Raw genomic sequence first — 25,729 nt, 5'->3', positions numbered from 1 at the left:
TTTAAATTTCAAAACAATCGTTAAAGTAAAATATGATAAGATTGGGTTGATTGGGTTGACTCGTTTGATAGTCAAACTTATTTGAATCATCGAGGTATTTAATCACGAAATATTAATTAATTCTATTGAGTAAGAACGAGATAATATAGTTTATTAAATGTAGAGTATATAAAATCACTTAAATGAGAGTTGACATTCTAAACATATTCAACTTGATGAGTGAGGAAATGAGAAGCACATGAACTATACGCTAAAAATATAATATAATGTAACGCAATATATTTAAATGACTATTTTTGACGACGATAATATTTATTAAAAAAATAGGCCATCATTTAATTTAAAATAATGTAAATTGAAAAAATATTTAAATATCCAAAATGAGAGGAAAATTGATTTTCGAGTCGGTGAAAGATGTTTATTTTACCTGTGGGCTATCCGAGAATATGCCCGAGACCTGAGAAGATTCTCGATTTAAACGATAAATGAAGAAGTGTTATGAAATATATTGAATTATTAATTTTTAAAATTATATTATAAAGCAAAAAATTGAAAATAATATTTAAAAAAATGATTGGATGGTAACAAAAATAAATGTAAAATTTATGATGGATGGGTCTGTGTGTATCTATATAATCGGCTGTTGGATAAGTACTGGGATGTGAAATCATACGACGTGTCGTTTTAGAATGGAAAGTCAAGGTCAAAGTACCGACAGCTGTGTGAGAGGGGAAGCCACGCGGTTCCTTTTTAATTGTCCTGTAAATCTGTTTATTCTGATTTACGGCGTAAACAGCTAAACGGCTTTGGACCTACTAGTCTACCGTTTACATCACTTGCCCTTTTTATTCTTTATTTATTTATTTATTATTATTTTTTATTTTCTTTTCAATTCAAAACACACGTGGAGATAAATAAATAAATAAATAAATAAATATATATATATATATACCAACGTAATTTTTTAAATTTTAATTCTACAACACTTTAAATAAAAAATTTATAATATATATAAATATAAATATAAATAAAATATGTAATGAGTAGGGACATAGAAATCCTATTTAATTAAAAATTAGGATGTTCTATCTCGATTCGCCACCTCATTTAGAGAGAAAATAGACGGTACAGATTAAATGATTTATTTTTTATAATTTTCATAATATGTTTAAAGTTGAATTAATTAATTAATTTATTATTATTTGAAAAGAATTATTAAAACCAAGAAAATCAATTACCTATTATTATGGTTTATATAAGTCTCTTAATTTTTAAATTTATTAAAAAGTACGTGACTTTAACTTTATAAAAAAGATGTCACTGTTTATTAGACAACTTTCTTGAATTCACATAATTCATACACGTGATCAAAGTTTATTTAATTTTTTAATAGTTTCATAAAGGAAAAAAATCTAAACTAAATTTAAGTCTTTCATTTTCAATCTATTTTGATTTATATAAATTATTTATGTATATATTTTTTGGTTTAAAGAGTTACTCAAATATTTTTTAAAAAAATATTATCGTAATTTTGTATTAAAGGAATTCGACATATTCATAATTTAAAATGGATAATACAAATAAGTTGAATATTAGACATAGGTTGAATATTTGATGCCCCTATTCTAGTTGAAAGTCAAATGTTTTTTAATGAGTTTTTGGTCATAAAAATAATATCAAGTAGAATAATTTAATTTGTGCTGTTTTTGTAATTATTAAATATTTATTACAAGAATATTAAAAAGAGAAAACGACCACATACCACAACTAACCAATTATTTAATACACTTAACCAATTATTTACTACACTTGACATTAAATTAGTCGGTAATTTATTTTAATTATATAAGTCAAACGTATAAATTAAGATTAGAATACAACCATGTACTTGAGACGTGAAATTATGAAAACATTAAATACATTAACTTTTCGAATAAATGAAAAATTAATATGATTTATATAAAGAAGATTGAGATTGAAATTTAAATTTTTAAACCATATGATAATAAAATTTAATAAAATCTATACTTTGTAAAATAATTATAAAAAATGGTTTTTAAGCTTTTTTGAATCAAAAAATAAAAGATCAAAGAACACAAAGATTCAAAGCTTAAAAAGGTTTGAACTTTGAATGAATCAAATAAAATCAAACTCGTGGTTTTGATTTTACCTTCCTTGTTTTTGACACGCCATTCAATTTTTCAAAGCTTCAGTTCTTGCTCTGTTTTTCGTGCACTATAAAAACAGAGCTCAAGAACCCATTTCGATTCATAATTCCATCTTGTTCCATAATCACCTTCAAGAAAAAACCTACCCTGTTTCGATTTTGATCGATTAAACTTCTGGGTTTTGATTCATGGGGTTATCCCTGTCACTCCTCATGTCATCCTGGAAAGGAATTATAGATCAGGGGCTTGTAATCCTCTGCAAAGCTCAGAGTTTCTCTTATGAAGAAAGATCCTTGGCTTTGAAGTCTAACAGCTTTAAGATTACAGATCAAGAACCCATCACAAACAGAGCAACGAGAAGCAAACCCAACAGTCTGAAAGGGAATAAACCAGAGAGAGTGATTCTTGAAACGAATCTTTCCTTTAAATCGCTGGTTGAGGACGGAGGATTCAGTTTCTCTGTTTCCTCCGGGAAAAATGGCGGATTGCAGGGGGTAAAGGCGGCGGCGACGACTCCAGCAGTTCCTCTGCCGGAGCCGGCGATTATGTACTCTCCCAGACCGGTGAGCGAGCTGGATGCCGCAGCAGTGAAGCTACAGAAGGTTTACAAAAGTTACAGAACAAGAAGAAACCTTGCGGATTGTGCGGTGGTTGTGGAAGAATTGTGGTGGAAGGCGATTGATTTTGCCAATTTGGAACGAAGCTCTGTTTCGTTTTATAACATTGAGAAGCCGGAAACCGCCGTCTCGCGGTGGGCTAGAGCCAGAACCAGAGCAGCCAAGGTAGGGAAGGGTTTGAGCAAGGACGAAAAGGCTCAAAAACTTGCTCTTCAGCACTGGCTTGAAGCTGTAAGCTCATAAATTCTAACCCAAATCTCTGCTTTTCATTGCACTTTAGCTTAAACATTCAGAACTCAAGTGGCCTTCATTTTCATTACAGATTGATACCCGCCATCGCTATGGCCACAATCTACACTTATACTACGACGTATGGTTCGTGAGTGAAAGCAATCAGCCATTCTTTTACTGGTAAGCTACGTTTTAGTACTCAGAAAATTGAAGAACACCCACTTCAAATTGCAAACCCATGTCTAAAATTACCTCAAATCTTCATAAACGCAGGCTGGATATCGGAGACGGCAAGGAACTAAGCCTGGAGAAGTGCCCAAGAACGACTCTGCAAAAGCAATGCATCAAATATTTAGGCCCAGTCAGTGTTCTTTCTCCACCACCATCACAGTTCCATTTGATTTTGCTTCTTCTAACAAAAGCTTTCAATCTTAATTTAATTCTCAGAAAGAAAGAGAAGCCTATGAAGTAGTGGTGCAAAATGGGAGACTGGTTTACAAGCAGAGTGGATCCATAGTGGAAACTCAAGAAGGTTCTAAGTGGATATTTGTTTTGAGCACTACAAGATCTCTATACGTTGGCCAAAAGAAGAAAGGGTTATTTCAGCATTCTAGTTTCCTCTCCGGCGCCGCCACCACCGCCGCCGGCAGATTAGTGGCACACGACGGCGTCATTCAGGTACCCAAATCTGAATCCACCGATTCCTATCTTTAATTCTTCTTCTAAATTGAAATAGGGATTTATAATGCTTTGTTTTATAGGCGATTTGGCCGTACAGTGGTCATTATCATCCCACAGAAGCTAATTTCCAAGAATTCCTCAGTTTCCTTAAAGAAAACGACGTGAATCTCACCGACGTTAAGGTAAAATTCCGATTCAATCGAACTAATTTCATATCAAATTGAGAGAAAATTGTAATGTACTTACATTGGTTTTCTTACCTTCCCCCAGATGTGTGCGATTGACGATGACAGTCAATACAAGGCCATCGATGAAGAACAGAAGCCGCAATCACGCGAGGGTTCCTTCAAATCTACGCCATTGGATGAAGCCAAATCATCACTTGCCATTGATTCAGTAGAGGAGAGGATGGAAGCCGCCGTGCCGCCGGTGGCGGAAAAGACGGATGAAGCGACGGCGGTGGCGGCGAAATCACACAATCTGTCGAAACGGTTGTCGTGTAAATGGTCGACAGGAGCTGGCCCTAGGATTGGGTGCGTCCGGGACTACCCAGCCGAGCTACAAACGAGAGCACTGGAACATGTGAACTTGTCGCCTCGAGTGGGCTCTGGGCCGTTGGTTAATTATGGGCCCATTCCATCTCCACGTCCAAGCCCAAAGATTAGGCTCTCACCAAGGCTGACTTTTATGGGCCACCCAAGCCCAAGAACTCCAATCTCTGCAACAAGTTAAGCCCAAAATTGGGGTTGGTTATGGTTTTGCTAGCTCGGCCCAACAATAGGTGGAAGTGCTTAACCCAATTTTTTGATTCCTTGGTTTTTCTTTTTTACTTAATTTTTTATTTATTTATATTCTTCAATTTTTGTAAAGAGGGGCTAATTGCAACAATTCTTCTTTTATAAATAATAAAGTTTAAAGGAAATTATGAAATTTTTATTTATTTAAATTCTCGTTTACAATGCATTTAAAAATACTTCTTTCTCATATTAAACTCAAGAAAAACGAAAAACCTTATATTACTGAACCAATATATGAATTTTCTAAATAAAAAAAAATGAAAAGATGGTGAAAAAAAATATTAGAGGTTAAATTATCAAATTAAGTCAATATATATATATATATATATATATATATATATATATATATATATTTGAATTAATAAATAAAACTTTAATGGTGACTTAATTATGTAATATTAGGTTACATAATTATCTCAATATACGGCAAGTCATTGTAAAATATATAATAATTTTCCATGTATACAAATATCAATATAAATATCACAAATTTATAACAGTATTTTAAGCAATTTTTCTAATTAAACAATCAAAATGAAAGTTCACGTAAGCTAATTTAGAAAGCCATGAGATCTTATGCTCAAAGTAGACAATATCATACCATTGTGAAGAGTCGTGTTCGTCTAACATGGTATCAGAGCCATGTCTAAACTTAGTCGTGCCAATAGATGGGTAAATCATCAAAAATCGAACAAAGAACTCTAAAAAAAAGAGGAGTTGAGCCTCCTCGAAGGCAGTAAAAAATGACTAAGACTCCAAAGGAGTCGAGCCCCAATTAAAGGGAGGCGCACTTTGTTCGAAGGGAGGTGTTAGATGATGAAAGTCCCACATCGACTAATTTAGGTAATGATCATGAGTTTATAAACAAAGAATACTCTCCCCATTGGTATGGAGCCTTTTGGGGAAGCCCAAAGCAAAGCCAGCGAGAGCTTATGCTCAAAGTGGACAATATCATACCATTGTGGATAGTCGTGTTCGTCTAACAAAGATAATAAGAAATTGATAATTTAATTTATTTTCCCTTCAAACTGATAGAAAAAGTATGGCAGCAGATAAATCTTTCTGAGACTAAACAGTAAGATTATTCTTGTCATGGCAATACAAGACTAAGAACAGCAAAACATGAAGAAAACATTGATGCAAAACATGATGCTGTGAGCAAATCCAGAAAAGGAAGCAAATTTAATCATAAAAAGAGACTTTAATTCTCAGTGATCTCGTAGATATATTCTCGAAATAAAGATAAGATTCTTAATTTCGTACGAAAATAAAATTCTCACGTAAACAGCAAAAGAGACAAATTAAAGAGATCATAAAGAAATCTAAATGTCCTATAAGTTTTCTACCTCTAATGTTGTTGGATCATGCTACTATGACGTTAGATTAGTCAAGGTGCCTGAAAGTTGGGTCGAACACAAAAGGAGTCATTAAACACGAAGAAAATATTGATGCAACATGAAAAAGAGTTTTAGTTCTCGGTGATCTCAAGGATATATTCTCAGAATAAAGATAAGATTCTTAATTCGTACGAAAATAAAATTCTCATGAAAACAGCAAATCTGAAAAAGAGGCAAATTAAAGAGCTCATAAAGAAATCTAAATGTTCTATATGTCCATATATGTCCACCAAACCTATCAAATATTTTATAAGTTTTCTTTGATATCTTTTAAGTTAAGGCATGCTCGAAAAAGATACCTTCCATTCTCTTGTCTCCAGTGTAACCTATTTCAGAGCAATCTGGTGATTATAAGTTTTCTACGTCTAATGTTGTTGGGCCATGCTATATGACGTTAGATTAGTCAAGGTGCCTGAAAGTTGGGCCGAACAAGGACTATTTTCAATGTATATTTGATGGTAATGAAGTGTCAAAATAACCAACCAACCCACTAACACGAAAAGTTATTCAATGAAGTTGCCACGATTGGATGCAGATTCAAAAATTTGCATACGTTCCAATAACCTCTAGATACAAATTTGACTTTTTGCCAAATTGACAACCACACTGTGGTAGTCTCCCCCAATAATTTCTCAACTAAAAGGGAGTGGTTGGAGCTAAAGACATAGAGATGACAAACAAGTTTGTGAATGATGAGGAGCACAGCAAGGGATCCAAAGCTCAAATAAAAGGGCAGTGATATCATTCTTCAGCAAGGAGAGGGGAACAAGAAACCTCTCCCTAACCAATGTGTTCTAAAAATCTTGAGGCAAAATCTAGAAGGAAAAGCCCAAAGAGGACAATATTTGCTAGCGGTGGATTTGAGCCATTACCTAATATTTGCTAGCCGAGACATATATAACTAGTGCTAATCCACCACCTAATATTTGCTAGCCGAGACATATATAACTAGTGCTAGTAAGTCTTAATGAAGATGAGGCATTGTTTCCCCTCATTTTTACACACCCAAGGCATACATACAAGTGAAAAGGAAAGAGAATGACAACAAAAACAAAAGAGAGGCATGTCTTTACAGCAAATTGTTTCATACAACAATTCTTATCAGACCCATCATGGAAGCATCAAGATGTCAATTCTTAGCCACGAAAACCAGAAATCCTCAAGTTGAAACATCAGAGAAGACAGGTCCTACAGTAAGCAGACAAGCAACAGTTCTTTCCAAGAAAAGTCTATTCTAAGGCTCTTCTATAACTGAATTAAGTTTCAGCAAGTGCAACACAAACAATCCATATCTACTCATAAAGCCATGATCTCCAATTCATTAGAAAAAAGAAGAAGAAGAAAAGAAAAAAATCTGTACTTCCAACAATCGTTACACATTCAAAGAGATTCATAATAACATCAAGAAACAGATTCTTGGATTTCAGAACTATAAGCTAATTAAACAACATAGAGTGGAAAAAAAAAGCTTGGTACCAATTTAAGCCGATCGTTACCATCCAAAGACCATTCGAGAGCATCTTTCCTTGAGCCACCTGAAGCTCTTTCTAAAAGACCCTTTGACTTTGCCTTCCACAGTATAAACCTTGTAGCTAGCAACCCTCCTCTTTCTCTGCATCTCCGGATCGTTGAAACTCCAGCTCTTCGACGAGAATCCATTCGTCGATTTCCCTTTCTTGAGCTTCAAATCATTCCCCATCTGAGTTGGATTCGCAGACGAAGCATACGAAGCACTGTAACAACGAAAATCTTGCATACCCATTCCGCCGGAACCGTTCGGTCCTCCTCTTGATTCGTTTCCATAGTAGTTCTCAATCTGCATTCTTCCATCCACATAGGAGTTGGATTTGAAATCCTCCATTGTCAAGATACAGGATCCGAGAATTTGAGCTACGATACTCTCGAGGAACTCTCTCACAAGGGACAGCCCCGAAATTTACCTCATGTACAACTTTTGCAACAGTGGAGCTCGAATCGAACGCCTTTTATGACTTTTCTCAAAGGAGGAAAAAGAAACGTAACCCTCGTCCGTGGCCAGTGAAGATTTGAGGTTGCGACGGCTGGTAGCGATTGTCTGGTAGCGATTAGAGAGAAATTGGAAGCGGATTCCCCCAATTAAAGGTCATCAAGGAGCCGAAAGTTCATAGTTGACCAGACTCCAAGTCCCCAAATTTTACGCAGTTTTGTCTTCTTTGATATATATACATAACCATTTTTTTCTTTTAGGGTTTTGATCTGAAGATTCTGAACCCAAATAAATATTTTGAGAAGAACAAGTTCATTTATTACCCTACCAATTTATTTATTTATTTTATTTTTTTTTGTTCTCGGACGATTTTAATAACACGATAGAGTTACCATTTAAGTGTATTGATATTTTAGACAGATAAAATATCATAATCAATTCAACTACGTTTAGGTTGAATTCATGCCCGTATCTCAAACCAACTCAATTTATATACATTAGCTATAAGGAATTTTCTACGACCACATTGTCTCACAAATGATTATATGGGGTTGGTGGTTTACCGAGCTTTTTCCTAGATCAAAGCAAATCAGCTATCCAAAAGTCGATTGAATTGGGCAAATCCCCACCTCCAATCATTTTATTTCTTGTAGAGTCCATTTGTCAATCATGTCTATTCAAATCTTCGATGTTTATACTAATTATCATATAATCAATAGCTATTAAAAAACAAATCAACAATTTATAAGAGTGATAATTCAAATATTTGACTTTATCGTTGTGTGAACACTCTCCATGTTATTTCTAACATCTCTTAGACTAAAATCCTCGAGCGGGATCAATTACGTTACAAAACAAATCAAAGAGTACAAATATTTTTGTCAAATCTAAAAATATCAAAACTGATGAACGGCTAACAGTGCATCTTTCTTGAAAAAAACTAAGGACAAGAACTTCATAATGGCAGTTAGAGATTAATTACCTACATCCCACAAGAAGAAAGTTTCTGGATTGCAGCCCCTTGACAGGCAAATCATGAAGCAAATACAGGCACCTCCAAATTTCCAACACATCCTCAACTCCTGCGGTGAAGCAACGCATTATATATATATATATATTCATCTGTATTGACAGCAGAATGTACATAAATGGCTTCCAAATTGTGAGATAACGTCCACGAGACCACCATAGCCTCCGACTGCTGCGACCTGAATGAACAAATAAACCATCCAAGAGTGAGAGAAGCATAGAGAAATGAAGCACAAGATCATTTTATATGCATTATCAGCCACAAGTTGGTAAGCGTAGTTATAGGATAACCTAAGCAAGTTGCTTGAATTCAATTTATCCCCACAGGAGTTCTATTTAAAGATTAGATGAAAGCCTAAGGAAGATATGCATCCGATATGCTTATACAGTTATCGCATGATTCACTAAGATTTAAGAATGAAATATGAACGGATTGTGGAATGACTGAATTAGTTAGTTGCTCATTGGTATAAGATTATAAGATGCATAAAACTAAAGTGAACACCAAGGTCGGTATAAAAGGGCCTTGACAATTTTAGGTCCCGTTTGATAATCATTTGGATTACTAACCAAATTTCATAAACAAAAACAAGTTTTTTGAAAACATATGTATAAAAAAATTCCATAGGTGGAACTAGCATTTATGATTGATTAAGTTGGCTTCAAGACCAATAATTGATTAAGAGGAATTCGTAATTTCTAATCTTCCTATAATGGAGAGCAATGAAGAAGTTCCAAAGACAAGACTGACAGAAAACCAAAGGACAAAAGGAATTATAAGTTGAACATACGCCAGATGGATGCACAGCGACAGAAAAGGCAGATTGAGGGGCACATTGTATTTCTGAGAGAATTGATCCATGTATGTCGAATCGAGTTAGTAATGGTTCGGCTCCAACGCCTAGTATCTGCACAAGGAAAAGCAACAATTAACATAAAATGGTGCCAGAAAAATCTGATCTAACACGAGATATTCAGATGACAGACTTTGATATATTCACGCCTTAATTTCTAGAAACTCCTGGCTATGCTCCTGTCGTATTATGGTGTAATAATATGCACGCTTCTCAACTTGTATCTCAACAATAATTATACCAAATGACTTCTCTGTTACATTAAATTATACAAGTACCTTGGAAATCTATATATATTTCTCGTGTCTAATCATCTAATAGTTCAAGAAGGAGAATCACTCACTTGATTATCACAAAAAACCATATCCTGCATTGAAGAACGGGTTAAAGTTCTTGAAATGAAATCTGAAGCCGGAAGGTTCCAAACTGAAAAACTCCGACCATCAGCACAGGCCTAAAATAAAATACAGCAGATGAATATCACTCCATTGTACCCATAAATACAGCAAGAGATATATTCTCAGCAAAAAGATAGTCAACCTTACATCTATAAGTTTTTTCATCTATTTTGCATAGAACTGAAATTTAAATTAAAAAAGTTGGAACACTATTACAAGTGCCATGCTCAAAGTTAAACCAAGCAGTTTTTCAGGATGGGATCCCTAATTTGTGTATCAACGAAAACTTCATTTGTTTGGTTCCCAAATGGTAAAAGTCCTGTAGAATGGAAGTTCTGACCAGTTAGCTTGGTAACTAGTGTGTACACAATCATATCCAAAAATGAGCATGGGAGTGTTGATGAATGGAGGATTTCTAAGGGCTGGAAGTTGAAGATTGATTTATAAAAGGCATGTGGCTTGTGAGTTGAAATGAATTCAAGTCATCTTGAAGAAAAAGGCAATTCGGAAAGAGTGGGTGAGGTTGTTTTATGGCTGTATTTCAAATAGAAAGTTATTTTTTCTTTTTCTTGAATGGAAAACCAACGGAAGGATAAGAAAATAGAGGCAAAGGTAAGGTCAGTTATCTTCCTTTTCTATTAGTTATTTGCAACTGGTGAGTTTAGAGGTTAGCTGGAGAAACAAAATAAATATAAGCCACTTGCATTTGCTGATGCTCTTTTATAGTGTTGCTAAAGAGGAAAAGCTTTTCAAGTTGTTGAAAATGAAGTATTTGCTCGAAAAGGTCTCTGATTTGAAGATCGGCATGGAGGCGTTTACTCTAGCAAGAATCAACAGACAAATGAGATCGAATCGCTAAGCAGATAGATGGTCTCACTCGACTGGATATTGGACTGTCATTAGGATGTTCTTTTGAAGGAAATCTGAAAAGGTAGAAAAATCGGAATCTAAATGTGGATCCCAACAACAACGTTTTTTTTTTAAAAAAAAGAACGGGAGACACAACATTATAATACAAAACCATTATCAAAATATTTTCCTTCAAGAAGAAAAAATGTTTTCATTAAGAATGATGAAGAATAGAAAACAGGCCAAACAATAAAATAAGACAACAGCGGTGCAAAAACCCATATTCAAATCTATAAGCAAACACCAATTATAGACAATACAAGAAAAAGAGGGAATATCCAGATCATCGAGTAAATACTTACCAACCAGCTTTCACTTGCATCAAGAGCAATGCATCTAACACAAGAAAAGTTCCCTTTCTGCTTCTTATTATCCTTCGCTGGGTCGATTAGTTGAATGCACTTTCCAGTCTTGCAATCTTGTTTGATAGTATAAACATGTATAAAATACAATTTTTTAAAGACACGTATAAGATACAAATTTTTGCTCTTATAATTTCTATATTTATACCAAAAAAATGTCCCAGCTTAAATTTAACAAGTTAGAAAGTAGAAACTACAAATTGATTGATGACAGACAATCAAAGAGAATTCAAACCCGTGTTCTCCTTGAGAAGCTTTAACCACTACGCTAAACTATGTTCTCGCTCAACAAATTTATGGACTACGGTTGTTCTAATAGCATTTAACAATAAACATGACACAAGTGCATGTAGAAAATGACTAATGTTGATTCACGACCTTCTGCTTAAGATCAATATATATATATATATGTATGTATGTATGTATGTATATATATAAAGAAAGAAGTAGTTTCCCTACCCCATATTCGTGCTGTACCATCTTCTGAACCAGTTATGATCTGGAATTCAAGGGGTGAAAACAATAAGGTGGAAATACATGAAAAGTACAATTCAGAAAGCCAATGATTATCACATGTTTCAAAACATAAAACAAAAACAAAAGCTTAACCAAATGGAGCCATAATAATTAATAGTAAGTCTCAAGAATTTCATGCTTTCCATTGATGTATAGGAAAATGTCATACTTTACCACTTGCATACCTAGCTATTATTCAAAGAGAAAACAGGCGGACACAGCAATAGACCCCCAATTCATTAAGGTGAAATCAAGTTCAAGATAAAAAATCTATTATATAACCAAGCAAAAGAAGGAAAAACGTACTTGATTGACAGTGTTTCGGGCAACTATACAGTGCAAGTAGTCAGAGTGCCCCTTAAACACCATCTTAATTTTACCGCTCTCCTGAAAATTTTAAATCCAAGAAGCCAGAAACTAAGCAAGTGTTAGAAGGAACTTAATTCTTAGCTGTAACAAAGATCTGTTGACTGCACCATCCAGCTTAAAATACACATACCAAATCCCAACAATACGCACAAGAATCTCCAGCAGCAGAAAAAATGGATCCACTCTGTAAAATAAAATAAGATATCACCTCATCTGTTCCTTCTTCTTCCTACACTTTTTTTTTTTATCTTAATGTAAAGTATAGAATAAGAGGGGGAAATAATAGTTTTATTAACCTGCGCATTGGTAGCAATTGCATTATTTTCAGGGATGGGAGAAAGAGCACCCCAAGGACCTCTAGAAGAAAGCAATAGATACATATAAAAGAATAAGAGTATTAGAGAGATAATCACATGCACAAAGGGGAAAAAATACATATCTATTCTAACCTCAACTTGATTTTATAAATCTGATATAGACAAATATAAAGTTGTCATAAAATCTATAGAAAAGAATAAAGCATCCTTGCATTATATGTTGACCATTTTTAAAAGAATGGCTGCTGAATTAATAGTCAATAGATTATAGATGATTACATAATTTTTTAAAGTTCTAATTGAGATGTCAAAAAGACAATGCTTGAAAGTTGTGTGTGTGTGTGTGTATATATATACACACAGAAATATAGATATATATACATATAGATATATAGATATATATATATCATGAAACATAAATCCAGGCAAACAAGTGGTTTTCCTTTTTGTATAATATCAATAACACTATATTGAAGTTCAGATTTTAATATTACTTTGGACTTTGAACTACCTTCCAATCCAGGTTAATGATGTGAGTGGTGTAATTACAAATAATAATAATAATAATAATAATAAAATAAAAAATAAAAAAGTATTGGTTACTCCAATTAGAGGTCGTGTGCTGTGCAAGATCACAAAAGATCCATAAATTTACTGTTGACAATAGAATATCTATCTATCTATCTATCTAAAAGTCGCAGGTTTATTGTGGGAAAAATATTTGATTGTGTGAAGACACCTAGGTTGATCAAATTCCATTGAAGGCGAGTTTTTATGATCTTTTTTTGTGGTTTCCAATAGAAAAGAAGGCTCGACTTTTTAGTGTTGGGACAATGATAATCAAGCTTGGAATTTTGGGTTTAGAATCGGTCATTTTGATAAAGAGCTTTATAGTTGAGTGGCTCTTGCGAAGAAGTATAATTTGGTGTAGTTGGGGAATGGAGTAGATAGAATCCTTTGGTCCCTTGAGGGATCAGGTGGCTATTCTAGCAAGTCGGCACTCCAAAATCCCTATTCTTGGCCTACTAAAGCAAATATGGTTCTGACTACCATGGTTTGGAAGCATCAAAGTCCTAAGAAGTAGAAGTCATCCTGCAGTCCTCACCGTTCAGGGGCCTAAACATTGATGATAGATTGCAAAGAAAGTTTAGGAGACGGTATCTTTCACCTTCGGGTTGTAAGTTATGTTTAAACGAGGGGGAGTCTCTTCAATCACTTAATCCTCCATCGCGATTTTGCATATTGTTCATGGAACTACATAGCCGGTGTGTTGAGTATTTCTTTTTGCCTCCCTGAAATGGGGAACGATTGGCTCAAGGAAGAGCTTTATGCTTGGAATTTGAAAGGAAAATCTAAGGAAATGGGCAGTTGTGCCTCTAGAGCACTTTTATGGCACTTGTGGAAGGAAAGGAATGCTAGAGGTTTTGATGATAAGCCCTTACGCCTTGACTTCTTTTGTAACTACGTACAAAATATGTCCTCTGGGTGGATTTCTTTATATATCTTTTTGACAACCTAATCACTTGGAAGATTCACCAAAGAATGCTAAAGAAAAATAAGAAACGAATACAAAATATTTCGATAACCTACTTGTATTGAGGATTCATCAGGTCTATTACAGGCTCAATATGACTACCTGGAATACAAAGAAAGGAATGAAGTTATTAAAACAATTGAAAAATAAAACGATACACAAAGTCAAAACAAAATTTTTAAATGAATGAGAAAGCAACAAGAAAAGAGAATGTTCAAATAGCCAAAGAAAACTAAGGCACATGAAAAGCCAGCCCTTACTCACGGGGTCATGAAACCTACACTACTACCACCACTACTACTACAGACAATACGTCTATAGACTATTACCTTGCAAATATATAGGCACCTCTATATCTGTGCATTCTTTCCACTTCCATCCTCGAATGTGACCGTCATCCCCGCAGCTAAAAATGTTGTACACAACTAGTCAGATATTTCGAACACGTCCATCTTACCGTTTAAGTTGATTTTACAGGTTGTAGGTATATCTTTACTCTTCAATGAATGCAAATGCAATAAATAATCAAAAGCATTTAGGTAGTTGTTGAAGCTCAAACAACTACAAGTCAATTAATTCAGGAAAACTATGAGTGCAGCCTGTGGAAGATTAATATACAAAAGATCTGATAACCATTCAGTCTCAACAGAATTAATCTTCAATTGGGTCTAATTTTTCTCAAAAGTAACATTAAACTGGTTCTGCACCCAACTATAATTTTACCTACATATACACATTCGTAAATACATGCATAGATATTCAAATTAACTTTAGAATCAGCATTGAGATAATTACGATGGAACGAAAAATGCAATTAATGATATAGTACTGGAGTTGAGAGAAACCTCAGTAATAAAGTATTGTCGCCAGCATCAAAAAATTTAACATCATATGCAGGTCCATCGTGCCCTTGTAGAAAGCAATGAGGCTCTGCTGCCAGCAAACTAGAGAAAGGCACAACGTGAACCATTAGTACAAGTTTGCAGCCCCGAATTTTAAAATAAATTGAGACTAAGATAAAATGTACTTGCCTTTTAGTATTGCCATAACCAGAATGCTGAAATAGGCATGAAAAAGAGGTGTAATCAGGTTAGGAATTCAAAGTACTAAACTACAAAGAAGAAGACGCACACCACCCTAGTATAGACTACTAATCAAGAAGAAAGAGGAACTTTTCAGGGGCACAAACACTGAACACCATAAAGTAAACTTCTTTTGCTTCTGTAATTGAATATCTGTTTAAATCAATCAATTGTAAGAAGTGGCAAGTATTCTACAACTCATGATAAAACTCTGAATGGTAGGACTAAATTGGTCATAAAACAAACCACTTCTTTCAAAACGAAGTTTTAATATTGGAAATGGAAAGAATTTGAATCCTAGAATCCTAATTCCTAAAGAATTTGATTCATCCTTTATAACTTCATAAATATCTCCATCGTGCACAAGAAACGAGCGTGAAAGCAATGAAGCTCTTTGGAGGAAGCTCATTATGGCCAAGTATGGCATCACTTTACATGTCCATAGGTCCACAGTGTGCTATTTATGCTCTCAAAGATTTGATCTCCTTCAGAACCAAATGCTCAGTTAGCAATGTTATGCATACTAGTTCGTGAGGAATTATTGGGCTGGTTCTGACCCCCTTTATTTGGTTTTCCCCAGACTTTTCTCCCTTTTATGTAAGGAAAGTGTGCCCATCAAAGAAGCTTGGAACCCAATTTCTCTCAATGGGGATCTCAATTTTAGAAAACGATTTTTGGAACATGGGACCAATGCTACCAGCCTTTGGTTGAATTTCTCTTTCACCAATGATATTGAGAAATGAATGTGGCAGTCGATCCTTATGGGATTTGTCTCTTAAGAAGAATTTGAGATATTGGAGGCCTAGATATCTTTAATACCTCAAATTCTTCTTAAGAGAGCTTGATCACAAGTCACAAAGGCATCAACATTCACGATAAGATTCAAAGGAGATTTCTTTCGTGTTCCCTCTCCCACGATAGGTGTTGCATTTGTAAATGCGCTCATGGGTCGAATGGCCACCCTCCTACTTATCGCTTCGACAATAAGAACTTCATGCTTCTAAATTTTAAGTGGCACGCAGCTCTTTTCTAGGATATGAGGGGCCTCCTCTCTTCCCCTCTCGATGCTCAAGAAGAATTAGATCCTTTCATTGCAACTAGCTAGCGCCTTTTGTAGCCATTTGCGGATTATAACAAACAATTGCCTCTGGAGCCACTTGAAGAAGTCTTTTGGACAATCTTATTCTAGTAACTCCTATTAGATTATTCACTCTTTATGATCCTTTCTGTAATCATCATTCATGGCCTCTTCAATTCTCTTTCTATCATCTAGAAGAGCATCTCGTAACCTTCTTTGGCTTGGGAATTCGGTATTTCTACCCCACCCTTTAGCAATCCTATTAGTTCAGTCTAAACAAAGAAGCCCTCGAACAACCTCCTTAAGGTTCACTATTCTACGCCCTTCAAATACTGATTGAATAAGCAAAAAGCAAACAACAAACAACAAAACGAATATCAATACCGAAAATAAGAAAGATTACCAGCTTAGAGATGCAGGAAGCGATAGAATAAGAGGCAATGGATCCATCACTGGAGGCGACCACGATGGACTCAGGGCAACCACTTAAAGACGGCGCCCACGCAGTTCTGAACACCGTCCGAGTTTGTACCTCTCTCTCTTTGTATAGACTCTCTCTGTAGGCATCCTCGTCCCAATTCGTCGCGTCCCCTAACATTTTACGACCGCTTGCTATGGCTCCTTTTCCAGCCTCTCAAATGTTAGCTTAAAACGATAATGGCGAAGCTATGAACTCTGTTGCAGCGGCGTTAGAGCTAAAAATAGCGTCAGACAATCAGAAGACGGCCTTCGACGGCTCGCCGGAGGAACTTAGTGAAGCAATTGACTGCCTGGATCGTGAAGGCAATGAATGCATTGGCTTGAAAGCTGTCGTGTCGTTTTTTGGTGAACGATGGATGGCAAGTAACAAACGACATATCGTTCGCAGAAAATTGTTTTTACTGATTTTTTCCCCCTTAATTTCACCCAAGTCTATAAGAAAGTTGGCTACAAAATAATAATAATAATTATTATTATTAGTTTAGTTATTTTTAAATTTGTATTAAATTACTTCTCAAATACAAATTTAAGCTAAATTACAAATAATTTCTACTTTTCTTTTCTTTCCCATTTTAAATCGGGGATTAGTTTGAAGGCTCCGCTACCAGTAGTCCTTTTAGTATTACTGAAATTGAAAGGTTGGATAGTCGATACTTACAACAACATACAGGTTCTTTGCCCAAACGTTGGCTTCCCGAGACAGTGTTTTAATATCGTGTAGAGATTGTTGGTAACTGCAACAGGGACTAATCAGCAATTTTAAAAATAGAGATACTCCAAGTCTCGTAAACAATCGCACTCAAACACAATTATACTACGAATCTAAATTTATAGTCAAACCGAACTACATAAACACTCATACTCAAAAAATAATTAGATCCGAACAGTTTTAAGTTATGTTGATCCGAGCCGCACAATTACCTCGTACTGGAAAAACAAGTGAAATCATCATCACAATACATATCACAAGTTTTGTTTTTAAGGCTTAAAAAATGCATTATCAATAAGAATGTTTGCTTATTTATGCGGTACGTGAAAATTCTTTATTTATAATCAAATAAATTACAAAAATATGAAAATAGTAATAAATGGAAAGAACAAAAGATATCTATCATAAAAAGACAAATATTAGATATTTGGCTTGTAATAAAATATCAAATATGATATTATAATTTATAATTTAGTACTGAATCTGGAAAAAAAAAATATTATTAATTATGGTTATTTCCATTGAGGCCCAAACCAGAAACGTACAAAAGCCTTTCTCGCAGTTCACGAAAGCCCATCGGCATCTCCGATGCCGAATTTGGTAGAGGGAGCCAACCATTGTATTAAAGCAGGGAAAAAAGAGTTGGACTTTGAACCGAGGAAGAACCCTAATATCCATTTCCGGGCACGACCAAATTCCAGCTCTGCCTTCCGGATCTGATGCTCTCTACCCACAAGGTTCTCGCACAGCTCAGGTGCTTCATTTTTCTTCTTCTTCCTTCTCCTCCTTTTCTCATTCCGATTACTTGTTTTCTTTCCTAATCTGTCTTACTTAGTCCCTTTCTTCTTTTCCTTTATTTGGTTTTTGACTTTCATTTCGTTTCGTCCACCATGCGACTCATGGAGACGACGAGATGGAAAAATAGCATTTGTGGATCTGCTGAATCTCCTTTTATCTAGTGTGCTGTTTTTTCTGTTCTTAATTTGACTCCCCCTCCCCTATTCTGGCTTTGGAATTTGTGTTGTTCATGTCATCGGTGTTTTCGAAGGATTTTAAGGACTGTGGTTTGACAGGTAATTCAGATCAAGTGAAACGATTGTGATTGACTGTCACAGTTGAAATATTTTGTCGAGATGGACGATAACAATACTTCTTCAGGAGATCCCAAGGAAAACGCAGTTCAAGAAAATGAAGCAGGCCAAATTACCAAGGATGAGAGCTCATTGGGGAACATGGTTCGTAGGCTTCAAGATTCTATGTCTATTGGAAAGATACACAAATTCTGGGAAACTCAACCTGTTGGTCAATTCAAGGACGTTGGGGATTCTAGTTTGGCTGAAGGGCCAATTGAGCCACCAACCCCATTATCTGAGGTCAAACAAGAGCCTTATAATCTTCCTAGTGCCTATGAATGGACGACATGTGACATGGACTCTGAAGAGACCTGTCTCGAGGTGTACAATCTCTTGAAGAATAATTATGTTGAAGATGATGAAAACTTGTTCAGGTTCAACTATTCCAAGGAGTTTCTAGGATGGGCTTTGAGACCTCCGGGCTACTTCGCAAGCTGGCATATTGGAGTTCGTGCTAAGGCTTCCAAGAAGCTGGTTGCTTTCATCAGTGGTGTCCCTGCTAGAATCCGGGTGCGGGAAGATGTTGTGAAGATGGCAGAGATCAATTTCTTGTGTGTTCATAAGAAGCTTAGATCAAAGAGACTTGCACCAGTTATGATCAAAGAGGTTACAAGGAGGGTTCACCTGGAAAATATATGGCAAGCGGCTTATACAGCTGGAGTTGTTCTTCCAACACCAATAACAACTTGCCAATATTGGCACAGATCTTTAAACCCAAAGAAGCTCATTGATGTTGGGTTTTCAAGGCTTGGAGCAAGGATGACAATGAGTCGAACCATAAAACTTTACAAGTTACCTGATTCACCGGTTACCCCGGGATTTCGAAAGATGGAACTTCGTGATGTCCCTGCTGTTACTAGGTTGCTTAGAAATTACATGAGCCAGTTTGCTGTTGCACCAGATTTTGACGAAACCGACGTTGAGCATTGGCTTCTTCCCAAGGAGAGTGTAGTAGACAGTTTCTTAGTCGAGAGTCAATACACTCGTGAAGTCACTGACTTCTGCAGCTTTTACACTCTTCCTTCATCCATTCTTGGAAACCAAACATACTCAACTTTGAAGGCCGCTTATTCATATTACAATGTCTCCACCAAAACTCCATTGTTACAGTTGATGAATGATGCTCTTATTGTTGCAAAAAAGAAGGATTTTGATGTCTTTAACGCATTGGATGTCATGGAGAATGAGTCCTTCCTGAAGGAACTAAAATTCGGTCCGGGTGATGGGCAACTTCACTATTACCTGTATAATTATCGGATTCGCCACGCATTGAAACCAAGTGAACTCGGGCTTGTACTGCTATAGTTGGATTTATTACTGTTTTGGTTTGAACTGTGAACCACAAAAATTGGTCATTTTTTAATGGTGGCTAGGTTTGATGATGCATTCTTCCTCTGTTTTGTTCTTCTGTGTCAACAGCAAAGCACTAAGCAAGCACTAAACGTCTGGAGAATTTAGAGAAAAAAAACATTGCCGGATGATGTAAAGTGTTCTGCAGAATTTTCACTCTGCTGGTTTTCCAATGTCTGTAGAATTTTAATTTCCTTCTTTTTTTTTTTTTTTTCCCATCCTTGCAGGGTTTTGCAGATGCAGCCTGTTTGTACCATGGACAATTGCAGCATTTTCCTATACTTGTAAGTCCCAGCATGTGCTTATAAGCTTAATCAGATACTCGTTCCATGTTCTTCATTGAATAAAGAAATTTCCCCTTAGAGTAGAAGAGAGGATCAGATCATTTAAGCTTCGGTGGGGGAATGGATTGTTCAAGTGAATCATTTCTACTAACACGATTTTGTTCTAAGCAAGAGTTGTTTGAATAGATTGTTATTTAACTTGAAGTTTCTTATTCATGTAGTTGGCTAAATCTTTATCCTTTAAGATGTCTTTGTTTTTGTTTTGTTTGAACTCAATTAATATAACTTTGTAAGCATTCGGTCCAAGATTTGGTTAGAAATGTTTGAACCCTTGTCTGAGATTTGCAAGACTGGGGAATGGAATAAGTAAACTGATGCATAATTGAAGTTATGAGTCGTAAAAATCCAATTATAAATTTGAATTGCACAAAACTGAATTGGTCATTCAGGAAATCTACAAATTTGACTAAGAAGATCGACCAAAATCCCACTTGAACTGAGTTCATTTAATAACAGCATGTGACAAGGCTAGCTAGCCACACTTGAGCTTTAACATCCTTTCAAGAACATGAGGTTATCTAAACTGTCCCAGTGGACTAGCTCGGCCAATTAGCTTATCTGATGGATGAGCGTCCACACTCTTTCGAGGGCATGAACTCATAAGGCAGTCTCGTGAGCTCATCCTCATGTCAACCCAACATGGTAAGGTTAGGTCGCTTCTTCCATAGCGTCTCACTTACTTTATTTGCAACAGTTCAATTAGTTCATTTCAACACTACTTGAACAGTTCATTTCAACGCTACTTGAAAGAAAACACTTATTTGAGAAATCGGACAGAGTATACAAGCTCATCTGCCAAGCGTCATCAAGCATGTAGCTTTTAGGCTCTTCATAGTGTAAGAGTTCGCCCAAGATTCATTCACAACAATCCTATGAGTTCATGTCAAGGCTATTTAAAAGCAAACACTCGTTTGAGAAATCCGATGAGCTTATCCACTAACCTCATTGAGCAGGTTGCTTCTAGGCCCTTCAAAGAGTAGGAGTTCATCCAAGCTTTATTCGCGCACCAATGAGTTCATTCCAATGCTATTTAAAAGCAACACTCTTTTGAGAAATGCAAAACAGTGAGGGCCTCATCCACCAACACTTGTTGAGCAGGCAACTTCTAGGCTCTTCAAAGAGTGGGAGTTCTCACCGAAGGAACCTGGCTAAGCCTAAGGGAAAGCTCATAAAAGCAACTCAACTGAGTAATCCAGCTCCTTTCCCTCGACAGTTTCGTACTGGTGTGGTGTGGTGTTTTCTTCGATCTTTGATGCGGTTAAATAGATTCTTTTATGAACTCATCTGATTCAGCAAATATTGTGCTCTTTAGGTTTTTCCTTTCAGGCTTCTCCTCAAGGTTTTTAAAACACATCTGCTTGAGAGAAATTCCTACACCCTTAGAAAGAATGTTTCGTTCTCCTCGCCCTCTCCAACCGATGTGGGATCTCACAAAATCCAACTCTACCAATCAAAGGTAAAAACATGTCACTACTTACAAGGGACCTCTTTAAAAACTAATTATCGTTCCTCGCCTGTATAGGAAGAAGCAAATCACCTCAAAGACAGTTGATATAAAACGGGCAATAATGAGTTTCCATGTGGTACCAAATGCTCCATCCAAAAACTTGAAGGCAGGCAATCAGAAAGATGATTTCTAAAAGAATAGGAAATGGTAATTAGCAAATTTACCTGCTTTATATCCCAAAGCATAAATGCTGTCTCCCCCTTTCTGTCAAAGTTGTCTTAATGTGACATCTAAGTTAATTATTCTCTCTAAATTCTAGTGACTTGATTGCTATGTGTCGACATTGCATTGGTTCCATAATACATAAACTATAATTTTCTATATCACTATTCTTTATTTATTAATTTACTTTTACATAGTCTTTCAATGTGACAATCAATAGATTGACCATACAAAACTACCCAAATTCTTTGTTTAATTCTCTACTACAACATTAGACCAACAGTACATCGAATCAATAACATTATAGTCTAGAAATACCTTTCCCAATTCCCTTCGGACGATTGGGTCTCTGAAATCCAATTCCTCTAAGCTTGAGCATTTTTAAAACTAAAAGTTCAGATAACATATCAATATCCCACAGGATTATGACAATAAATACTATGAAACCAAATAATACTCTGAGATAAGTAGAGGGTATAAAGCCTGAATTAGAAAGAGTATTGCCTATTCTTTCTTATAGAAACGTTAGTAGTATTTGTAAATGATTAAAAAAAATTACTGTAAGGACACCGCCCAAGCCCGCTAGCAGATATTGTCCGCTTTAACCCATTACGTATCACTGTCAACTTCATGGTTTTAAAACACGTCTGTTAGGGAGAGGTTTCCACACCCTTGTAAGGAATATTTTGTTCTCATCTCCAACCATTGTGGGATCTCATAGTTTCAGTAACATTTTGTTACTTTCTTCCGATTCTAAACTACCCTTTCAAAGTTAAAAACAATTACCCACAGCTTCTTCTGTATCCATCAAAGGAAGCCTCAAAGATTAAATCAGTCAGTAGAACTCCGAGACATCACTAATATTCTGGCTTAACAAAAGAAGAGAAAAATACATAAAATCTTTTAAGAACAGAAGATGCTAGGTCTATACATTCATAGCATACTACTGCCTTATTTATACATGACATGCATACTTACAATCATATTCTTGTTTCCGTGCAGTAAGATGATATCATGATGTTTGATCTCAAATCCTAGTATATTGCAACTGACCTTTTCAGTGATCTCAAGATCCTGAGGTGCTTCACAGACAATTGAAGCTCGTAGATGTTAATAAGAGTTTATTGGATAAGAACTAAATTAGCCATCCACTTGAGTAAATTCTAAAGCATTTGCATCTGGATCTCTTGTAAAGATTGCTGGCCTTCCTGACTTGCTAAGCGTATAGGGAATACCTACATGACCCAGCAGGAAAATATGAAACCATATTCTTAATATGGCATACAAAATAATTACCATTTATGTCTTGTAACGTGAAAAGTAACAAACTATTCAGCTTTGTTAAGGGAAGATTGTTACCAGCTTTATCAAGGATCACCTTCAACTTCGATACATCCCGAATTCCAATACAAGCATGATGGTCCCGACCTCCGGGTTCAGGTCGTCCAGACAAAGGATCAGGATTTGGAAGTTCCAACAAATGGATCATCTCAGCACCCACCCACAACCAAGCACCTCTATAAGGAAGCTTGCGTGTGGCCTCGCTTCGTTTATTTTAAGACCTACAGTTGAAATTCATCATTTAAATGTATATTTCCGATGAGTATTCAACATTACTGATGACAAATAGTGATCCATGGAGAATTGACTTACCTAGAATGTTTAAATAAAAGTGAAGTGACCTCTCAAGATTCTCACAAAGCACTCCAACATGATGAACCCCAACAGCTCCATAATCTATAGTACATTAGAACTCAGTAAATATATCTCCAAACAAAAGAAAGAGGAGACAATGTACACTAAAAGAGAGTCAAACGGTACACAAATATCATCTTATTCTTAATCTAAAACCATTGATAGTACTCTTTTTCCTTCAAATTCATGAGCTCCTCCCCATCCAAACAACGCGTTGTTGAATGTTGTAGATATCACCACAGGGATGAATTGTGGTTCCCAGAAAGAGTTAACCCAAAAGTGAGCAGAACTAGACATGTAAGCTTTGAAAGAGTACAAATTGTTAGGATAGTTGGGAGGGAGTCCCACACTGGCTCATTTAGGGAATGATGATGAGTTTATAAGTAAGGAATACATCTCTATTGGTATGAGGCCTTTTGGGAAGCCCAAAGCAAAGCGACGAGAGCTTATGCTCAAAGAGGACAATATCATACTATTGTGGAAATGTGTGATTTCTAACATATTAAGCAGTCGAATTTGTCCAGAAAAAGTGATTAAGTACTTGAGCATATGTGACACACATGATCATGTAGACAATAGATAGGCAAATCTTTAGAGTATGAAAGCTACCATTATGAACATCAACTTCAATTGGCTCTTTGTCTTTCTCAAACACGTCTGGTTCAATACCCCCCTTGGCTCTTGTTGTAAAGCAAATTCCATGACAACCACCAGTCCTTCCAATTTTCCCATAACATTTGAATGATGAGTTTCTAGATACAGAACTGAAATCGAGAAGACTCACCTGTTCTTCAGAAGAAAAAAAAAAAAACAAGAATAATGAAACACATTAGCCAAAAAAATTACAATCCATTCCAAATTAGAGAACTACCAACTCTGAAAATGAAGAGATTGTAATTGTTTTCACTAATTTCCTCCCGATTGGTGCACGTTCTAGCTCTACAAAAATTTCCACTACTAAATTCGCACTCATTTTCATTACAATCTACAAACACTCGACAATCTACAACTCAATTACCACGCTGTAAGTAGCATAAACACAATCAAAACAATTAGAAAACAAGAGATAAACGATAAAAAGACACTAGTTGAAGTTTTCGGCTTCAATACAACCGGAGAAACTGGAGTAGAAAAGGAAACCTTCCGTTTCAGAAGACTGGCGGACGGTAGCGTTGATGGGCTGAGAAGGGACGCCATTGTAGAGCAGAAATTAGGCCGTCGCTGTATCTACTCGATGTATAAAGCCCTAAGAGGCCCAAAATAAATAAATAAATCACAAATTTAAAATTTTATAAATTAAAAAAAAAATCACAAATTTAAGTAAATTTACTCAAATTAATTCTTATTAAAATAGGATATTTAGAAATATATTTTAATAATTAGTTAGAGAGTATATCTCAGATATTTTAAGAGTAGTTAGTAAATATTTTATCTTAGATTTGAGTAACAGTATATTTTATCTTATTTACCAAATTTAATTAGTTATATATTTTTTCTTACCAGATTTAATTAATTATATATTTTTCGTGATTTTTAGGTATAAATTGATAGTTTGTATCTTAGTAAACATGAATGGAGATCGTACTTTGATCTGCAAAAAATAAACTAAAATAAAATTTTAAAAAATGATTAAAATGGAAGCAAACAAAGGAATTTATTTATTTAATTAATTTAAAAAGTACGAACGATAGTGAAATTTGAGGACAAAAAAAAAAAACAAGTGGACAGATAAGGATAAATAAAACGACAAAAAAAAAAACATTTTCCACGTGACAACTTTTTTTTGTCAGTTTTTCAATTTTATGATCACGTTTTAAATGGGGGCTTGCCTTCTTTTATTTCCATATTTTAACCGTTCCCTAATTTGAAAATTAAAAGAAAAAAAATACATTTCATCATTAAGCTATTAATGTGGGTCCAAAATTCCTTTTTTCTTTTTTCACTAAGTATTTTATTATATTTTTATGAGTTTGAATTCATTAAACACGTGTTTTATAAAGCTAAATTATGGTCTAATCAACTATATAAACTTTAAATTAACACT

The 25,729-nt window shown here is 35.4% G+C and overlaps 4 protein-coding genes, 1 long non-coding RNA gene and 1 pseudogene across 10 annotated transcripts; 2 read left to right on the top strand and 4 right to left on the bottom strand.

Annotated features, from left to right (window-relative positions):
• Window positions 1-2,278: 2,278 nt before the first annotated feature.
• Window positions 2,279-4,639, top strand: LOC111792588 (IQ domain-containing protein IQM5). The gene is made up of 6 exons (XM_023674100.2): window positions 2,279-3,016; window positions 3,108-3,196; window positions 3,290-3,377; window positions 3,464-3,694; window positions 3,778-3,879; window positions 3,968-4,639. Exons 1-6 carry the CDS (start codon window positions 2,357-2,359, stop codon window positions 4,427-4,429), a joined length of 1,632 nt encoding a protein of 543 aa, XP_023529868.2. The 5' UTR covers window positions 2,279-2,356; the 3' UTR covers window positions 4,430-4,639.
• Window positions 3,074-4,085, bottom strand: LOC147793005 (uncharacterized). Its single transcript, XR_015420537.1, has 2 exons — window positions 3,944-4,085; window positions 3,074-3,344 (listed from the first exon to the last, which is right to left on the bottom strand). It is a non-coding gene; the product is annotated as an uncharacterized LOC147793005 (long non-coding RNA).
• A 1,018-nt stretch (window positions 4,640-5,657) lies between the features above and the next one.
• On the bottom strand, window positions 5,658-8,080 carry LOC111793547 (DUF3511 domain protein (DUF3511)). 3 transcript variants are annotated; one of them, XR_002814944.2, is made up of 3 exons: window positions 7,368-8,080; window positions 6,191-6,303; window positions 5,658-5,890 (listed from the first exon to the last, which is right to left on the bottom strand). XR_002814944.2 is itself a non-coding variant. In XM_023675477.2 (2 exons), the coding sequence occupies exon 1, from the start codon at window positions 7,750-7,752 to the stop codon at window positions 7,384-7,386; it is 369 nt and encodes a 122-aa protein (XP_023531245.1). In that variant the 5' UTR covers window positions 7,753-8,080; the 3' UTR covers window positions 5,658-5,890; window positions 7,368-7,383. The 3 variants fall into 3 exon arrangements, 2 of the variants coding, with proteins under 2 accessions (XP_023531245.1, XP_023531244.1); XM_023675477.2 differs by lacking the exon at window positions 6,191-6,303; XM_023675476.2 differs by lacking the exon at window positions 5,658-5,890 and having other exon boundaries at window positions 6,021-6,303.
• Window positions 8,081-8,671: 591 nt separating this feature from the next.
• On the bottom strand, window positions 8,672-17,137 carry DWA1 (DWD (DDB1-binding WD40 protein) hypersensitive to ABA 1). The gene is made up of 13 exons (XM_023675475.2): window positions 16,709-17,137; window positions 15,177-15,202; window positions 14,991-15,089; window positions 14,475-14,551; window positions 14,202-14,247; window positions 12,591-12,651; window positions 12,425-12,478; window positions 12,232-12,312; window positions 11,869-11,908; window positions 11,350-11,465; window positions 10,084-10,194; window positions 9,678-9,794; window positions 8,672-9,065 (listed from the first exon to the last, which is right to left on the bottom strand). The coding sequence occupies exons 1-13, from the start codon at window positions 16,901-16,903 to the stop codon at window positions 8,976-8,978; spliced, it is 1,113 nt and encodes a 370-aa protein (XP_023531243.2). The 5' UTR covers window positions 16,904-17,137; the 3' UTR covers window positions 8,672-8,975.
• A 953-nt stretch (window positions 17,138-18,090) lies between these two features.
• LOC111793131 (glycylpeptide N-tetradecanoyltransferase 1) lies at window positions 18,091-20,477 on the top strand. 3 transcript variants are annotated; one of them, XR_002814884.2, is made up of 3 exons: window positions 18,091-18,248; window positions 18,568-20,109; window positions 20,205-20,477. XR_002814884.2 is itself a non-coding variant. In XM_023674873.2 (2 exons), the coding sequence occupies exon 2, from the start codon at window positions 18,628-18,630 to the stop codon at window positions 19,930-19,932; it is 1,305 nt and encodes a 434-aa protein (XP_023530641.2). In that variant the 5' UTR covers window positions 18,091-18,248; window positions 18,568-18,627; the 3' UTR covers window positions 19,933-20,477. The 3 variants fall into 3 exon arrangements, 1 of the variants encoding a protein (XP_023530641.2); XR_015420744.1 differs by having other exon boundaries at window positions 18,097-18,248; window positions 18,577-20,109; XM_023674873.2 differs by having other exon boundaries at window positions 18,568-20,477.
• A 2,367-nt stretch (window positions 20,478-22,844) lies between these two features.
• On the bottom strand, window positions 22,845-24,937 carry LOC111793133 (uncharacterized; annotated as a pseudogene). The gene is made up of 5 exons (XR_015420745.1): window positions 24,826-24,937; window positions 24,295-24,469; window positions 23,644-23,727; window positions 23,350-23,552; window positions 22,845-23,225 (listed from the first exon to the last, which is right to left on the bottom strand). The product of XR_015420745.1 is annotated as an uncharacterized LOC111793133 (transcript).
• Window positions 24,938-25,729: the final 792 nt, after the last annotated feature.

Source organism: Cucurbita pepo, chromosome 4, assembly GCF_057944985.1.
Source record: "Cucurbita pepo subsp. pepo isolate OVF chromosome 4, ASM5794498v1, whole genome shotgun sequence".
In the NCBI taxonomy this organism is placed as follows: domain Eukaryota; kingdom Viridiplantae; phylum Streptophyta; class Magnoliopsida; order Cucurbitales; family Cucurbitaceae; genus Cucurbita; species Cucurbita pepo.
Note: the sequence above shows the minus strand (reverse complement) of the source record. Positions and strands in the feature narration are given on the sequence as shown.

What these genes read in the sequence shown, in the direction of transcription:
- LOC111792588 (XM_023674100.2), top strand. Translation starts at nt 2,357, where the DNA reads ATGGGGTTATCCCTGTCACTCCTCATGTCATCCTGGAAAGGAATTATA. An exon ending in CACACGACGGCGTCATTCAG is followed by an intron (nt 3,695 to 3,777) that starts GTACCCAAATCT and finishes TTTGTTTTATAG; the next exon opens with GCGATTTGGCCGTACAGTGG. An exon ending in TGAATCTCACCGACGTTAAG is followed by an intron (nt 3,880 to 3,967) that starts GTAAAATTCCGA and finishes ACCTTCCCCCAG; the next exon opens with ATGTGTGCGATTGACGATGA.
- LOC111793547 (XM_023675477.2), bottom strand. Translation starts at nt 7,752, where the DNA reads ATGGAGGATTTCAAATCCAACTCCTATGTGGATGGAAGAATGCAGATT.
- DWA1 (XM_023675475.2), bottom strand. Translation starts at nt 16,903, where the DNA reads ATGTTAGGGGACGCGACGAATTGGGACGAGGATGCCTACAGAGAGAGT. An exon ending in GACAATACTTTATTACTGAG is followed by an intron (nt 14,552 to 14,990) that starts GTTTCTCTCAAC and finishes CAACATTTTTAG; the next exon opens with CTGCGGGGATGACGGTCACA. An exon ending in CCCGAAACACTGTCAATCAA is followed by an intron (nt 11,909 to 12,231) that starts GTACGTTTTTCC and finishes CTTGAATTCCAG; the next exon opens with ATCATAACTGGTTCAGAAGA.
- LOC111793131 (XM_023674873.2), top strand. Translation starts at nt 18,628, where the DNA reads ATGGACGATAACAATACTTCTTCAGGAGATCCCAAGGAAAACGCAGTT.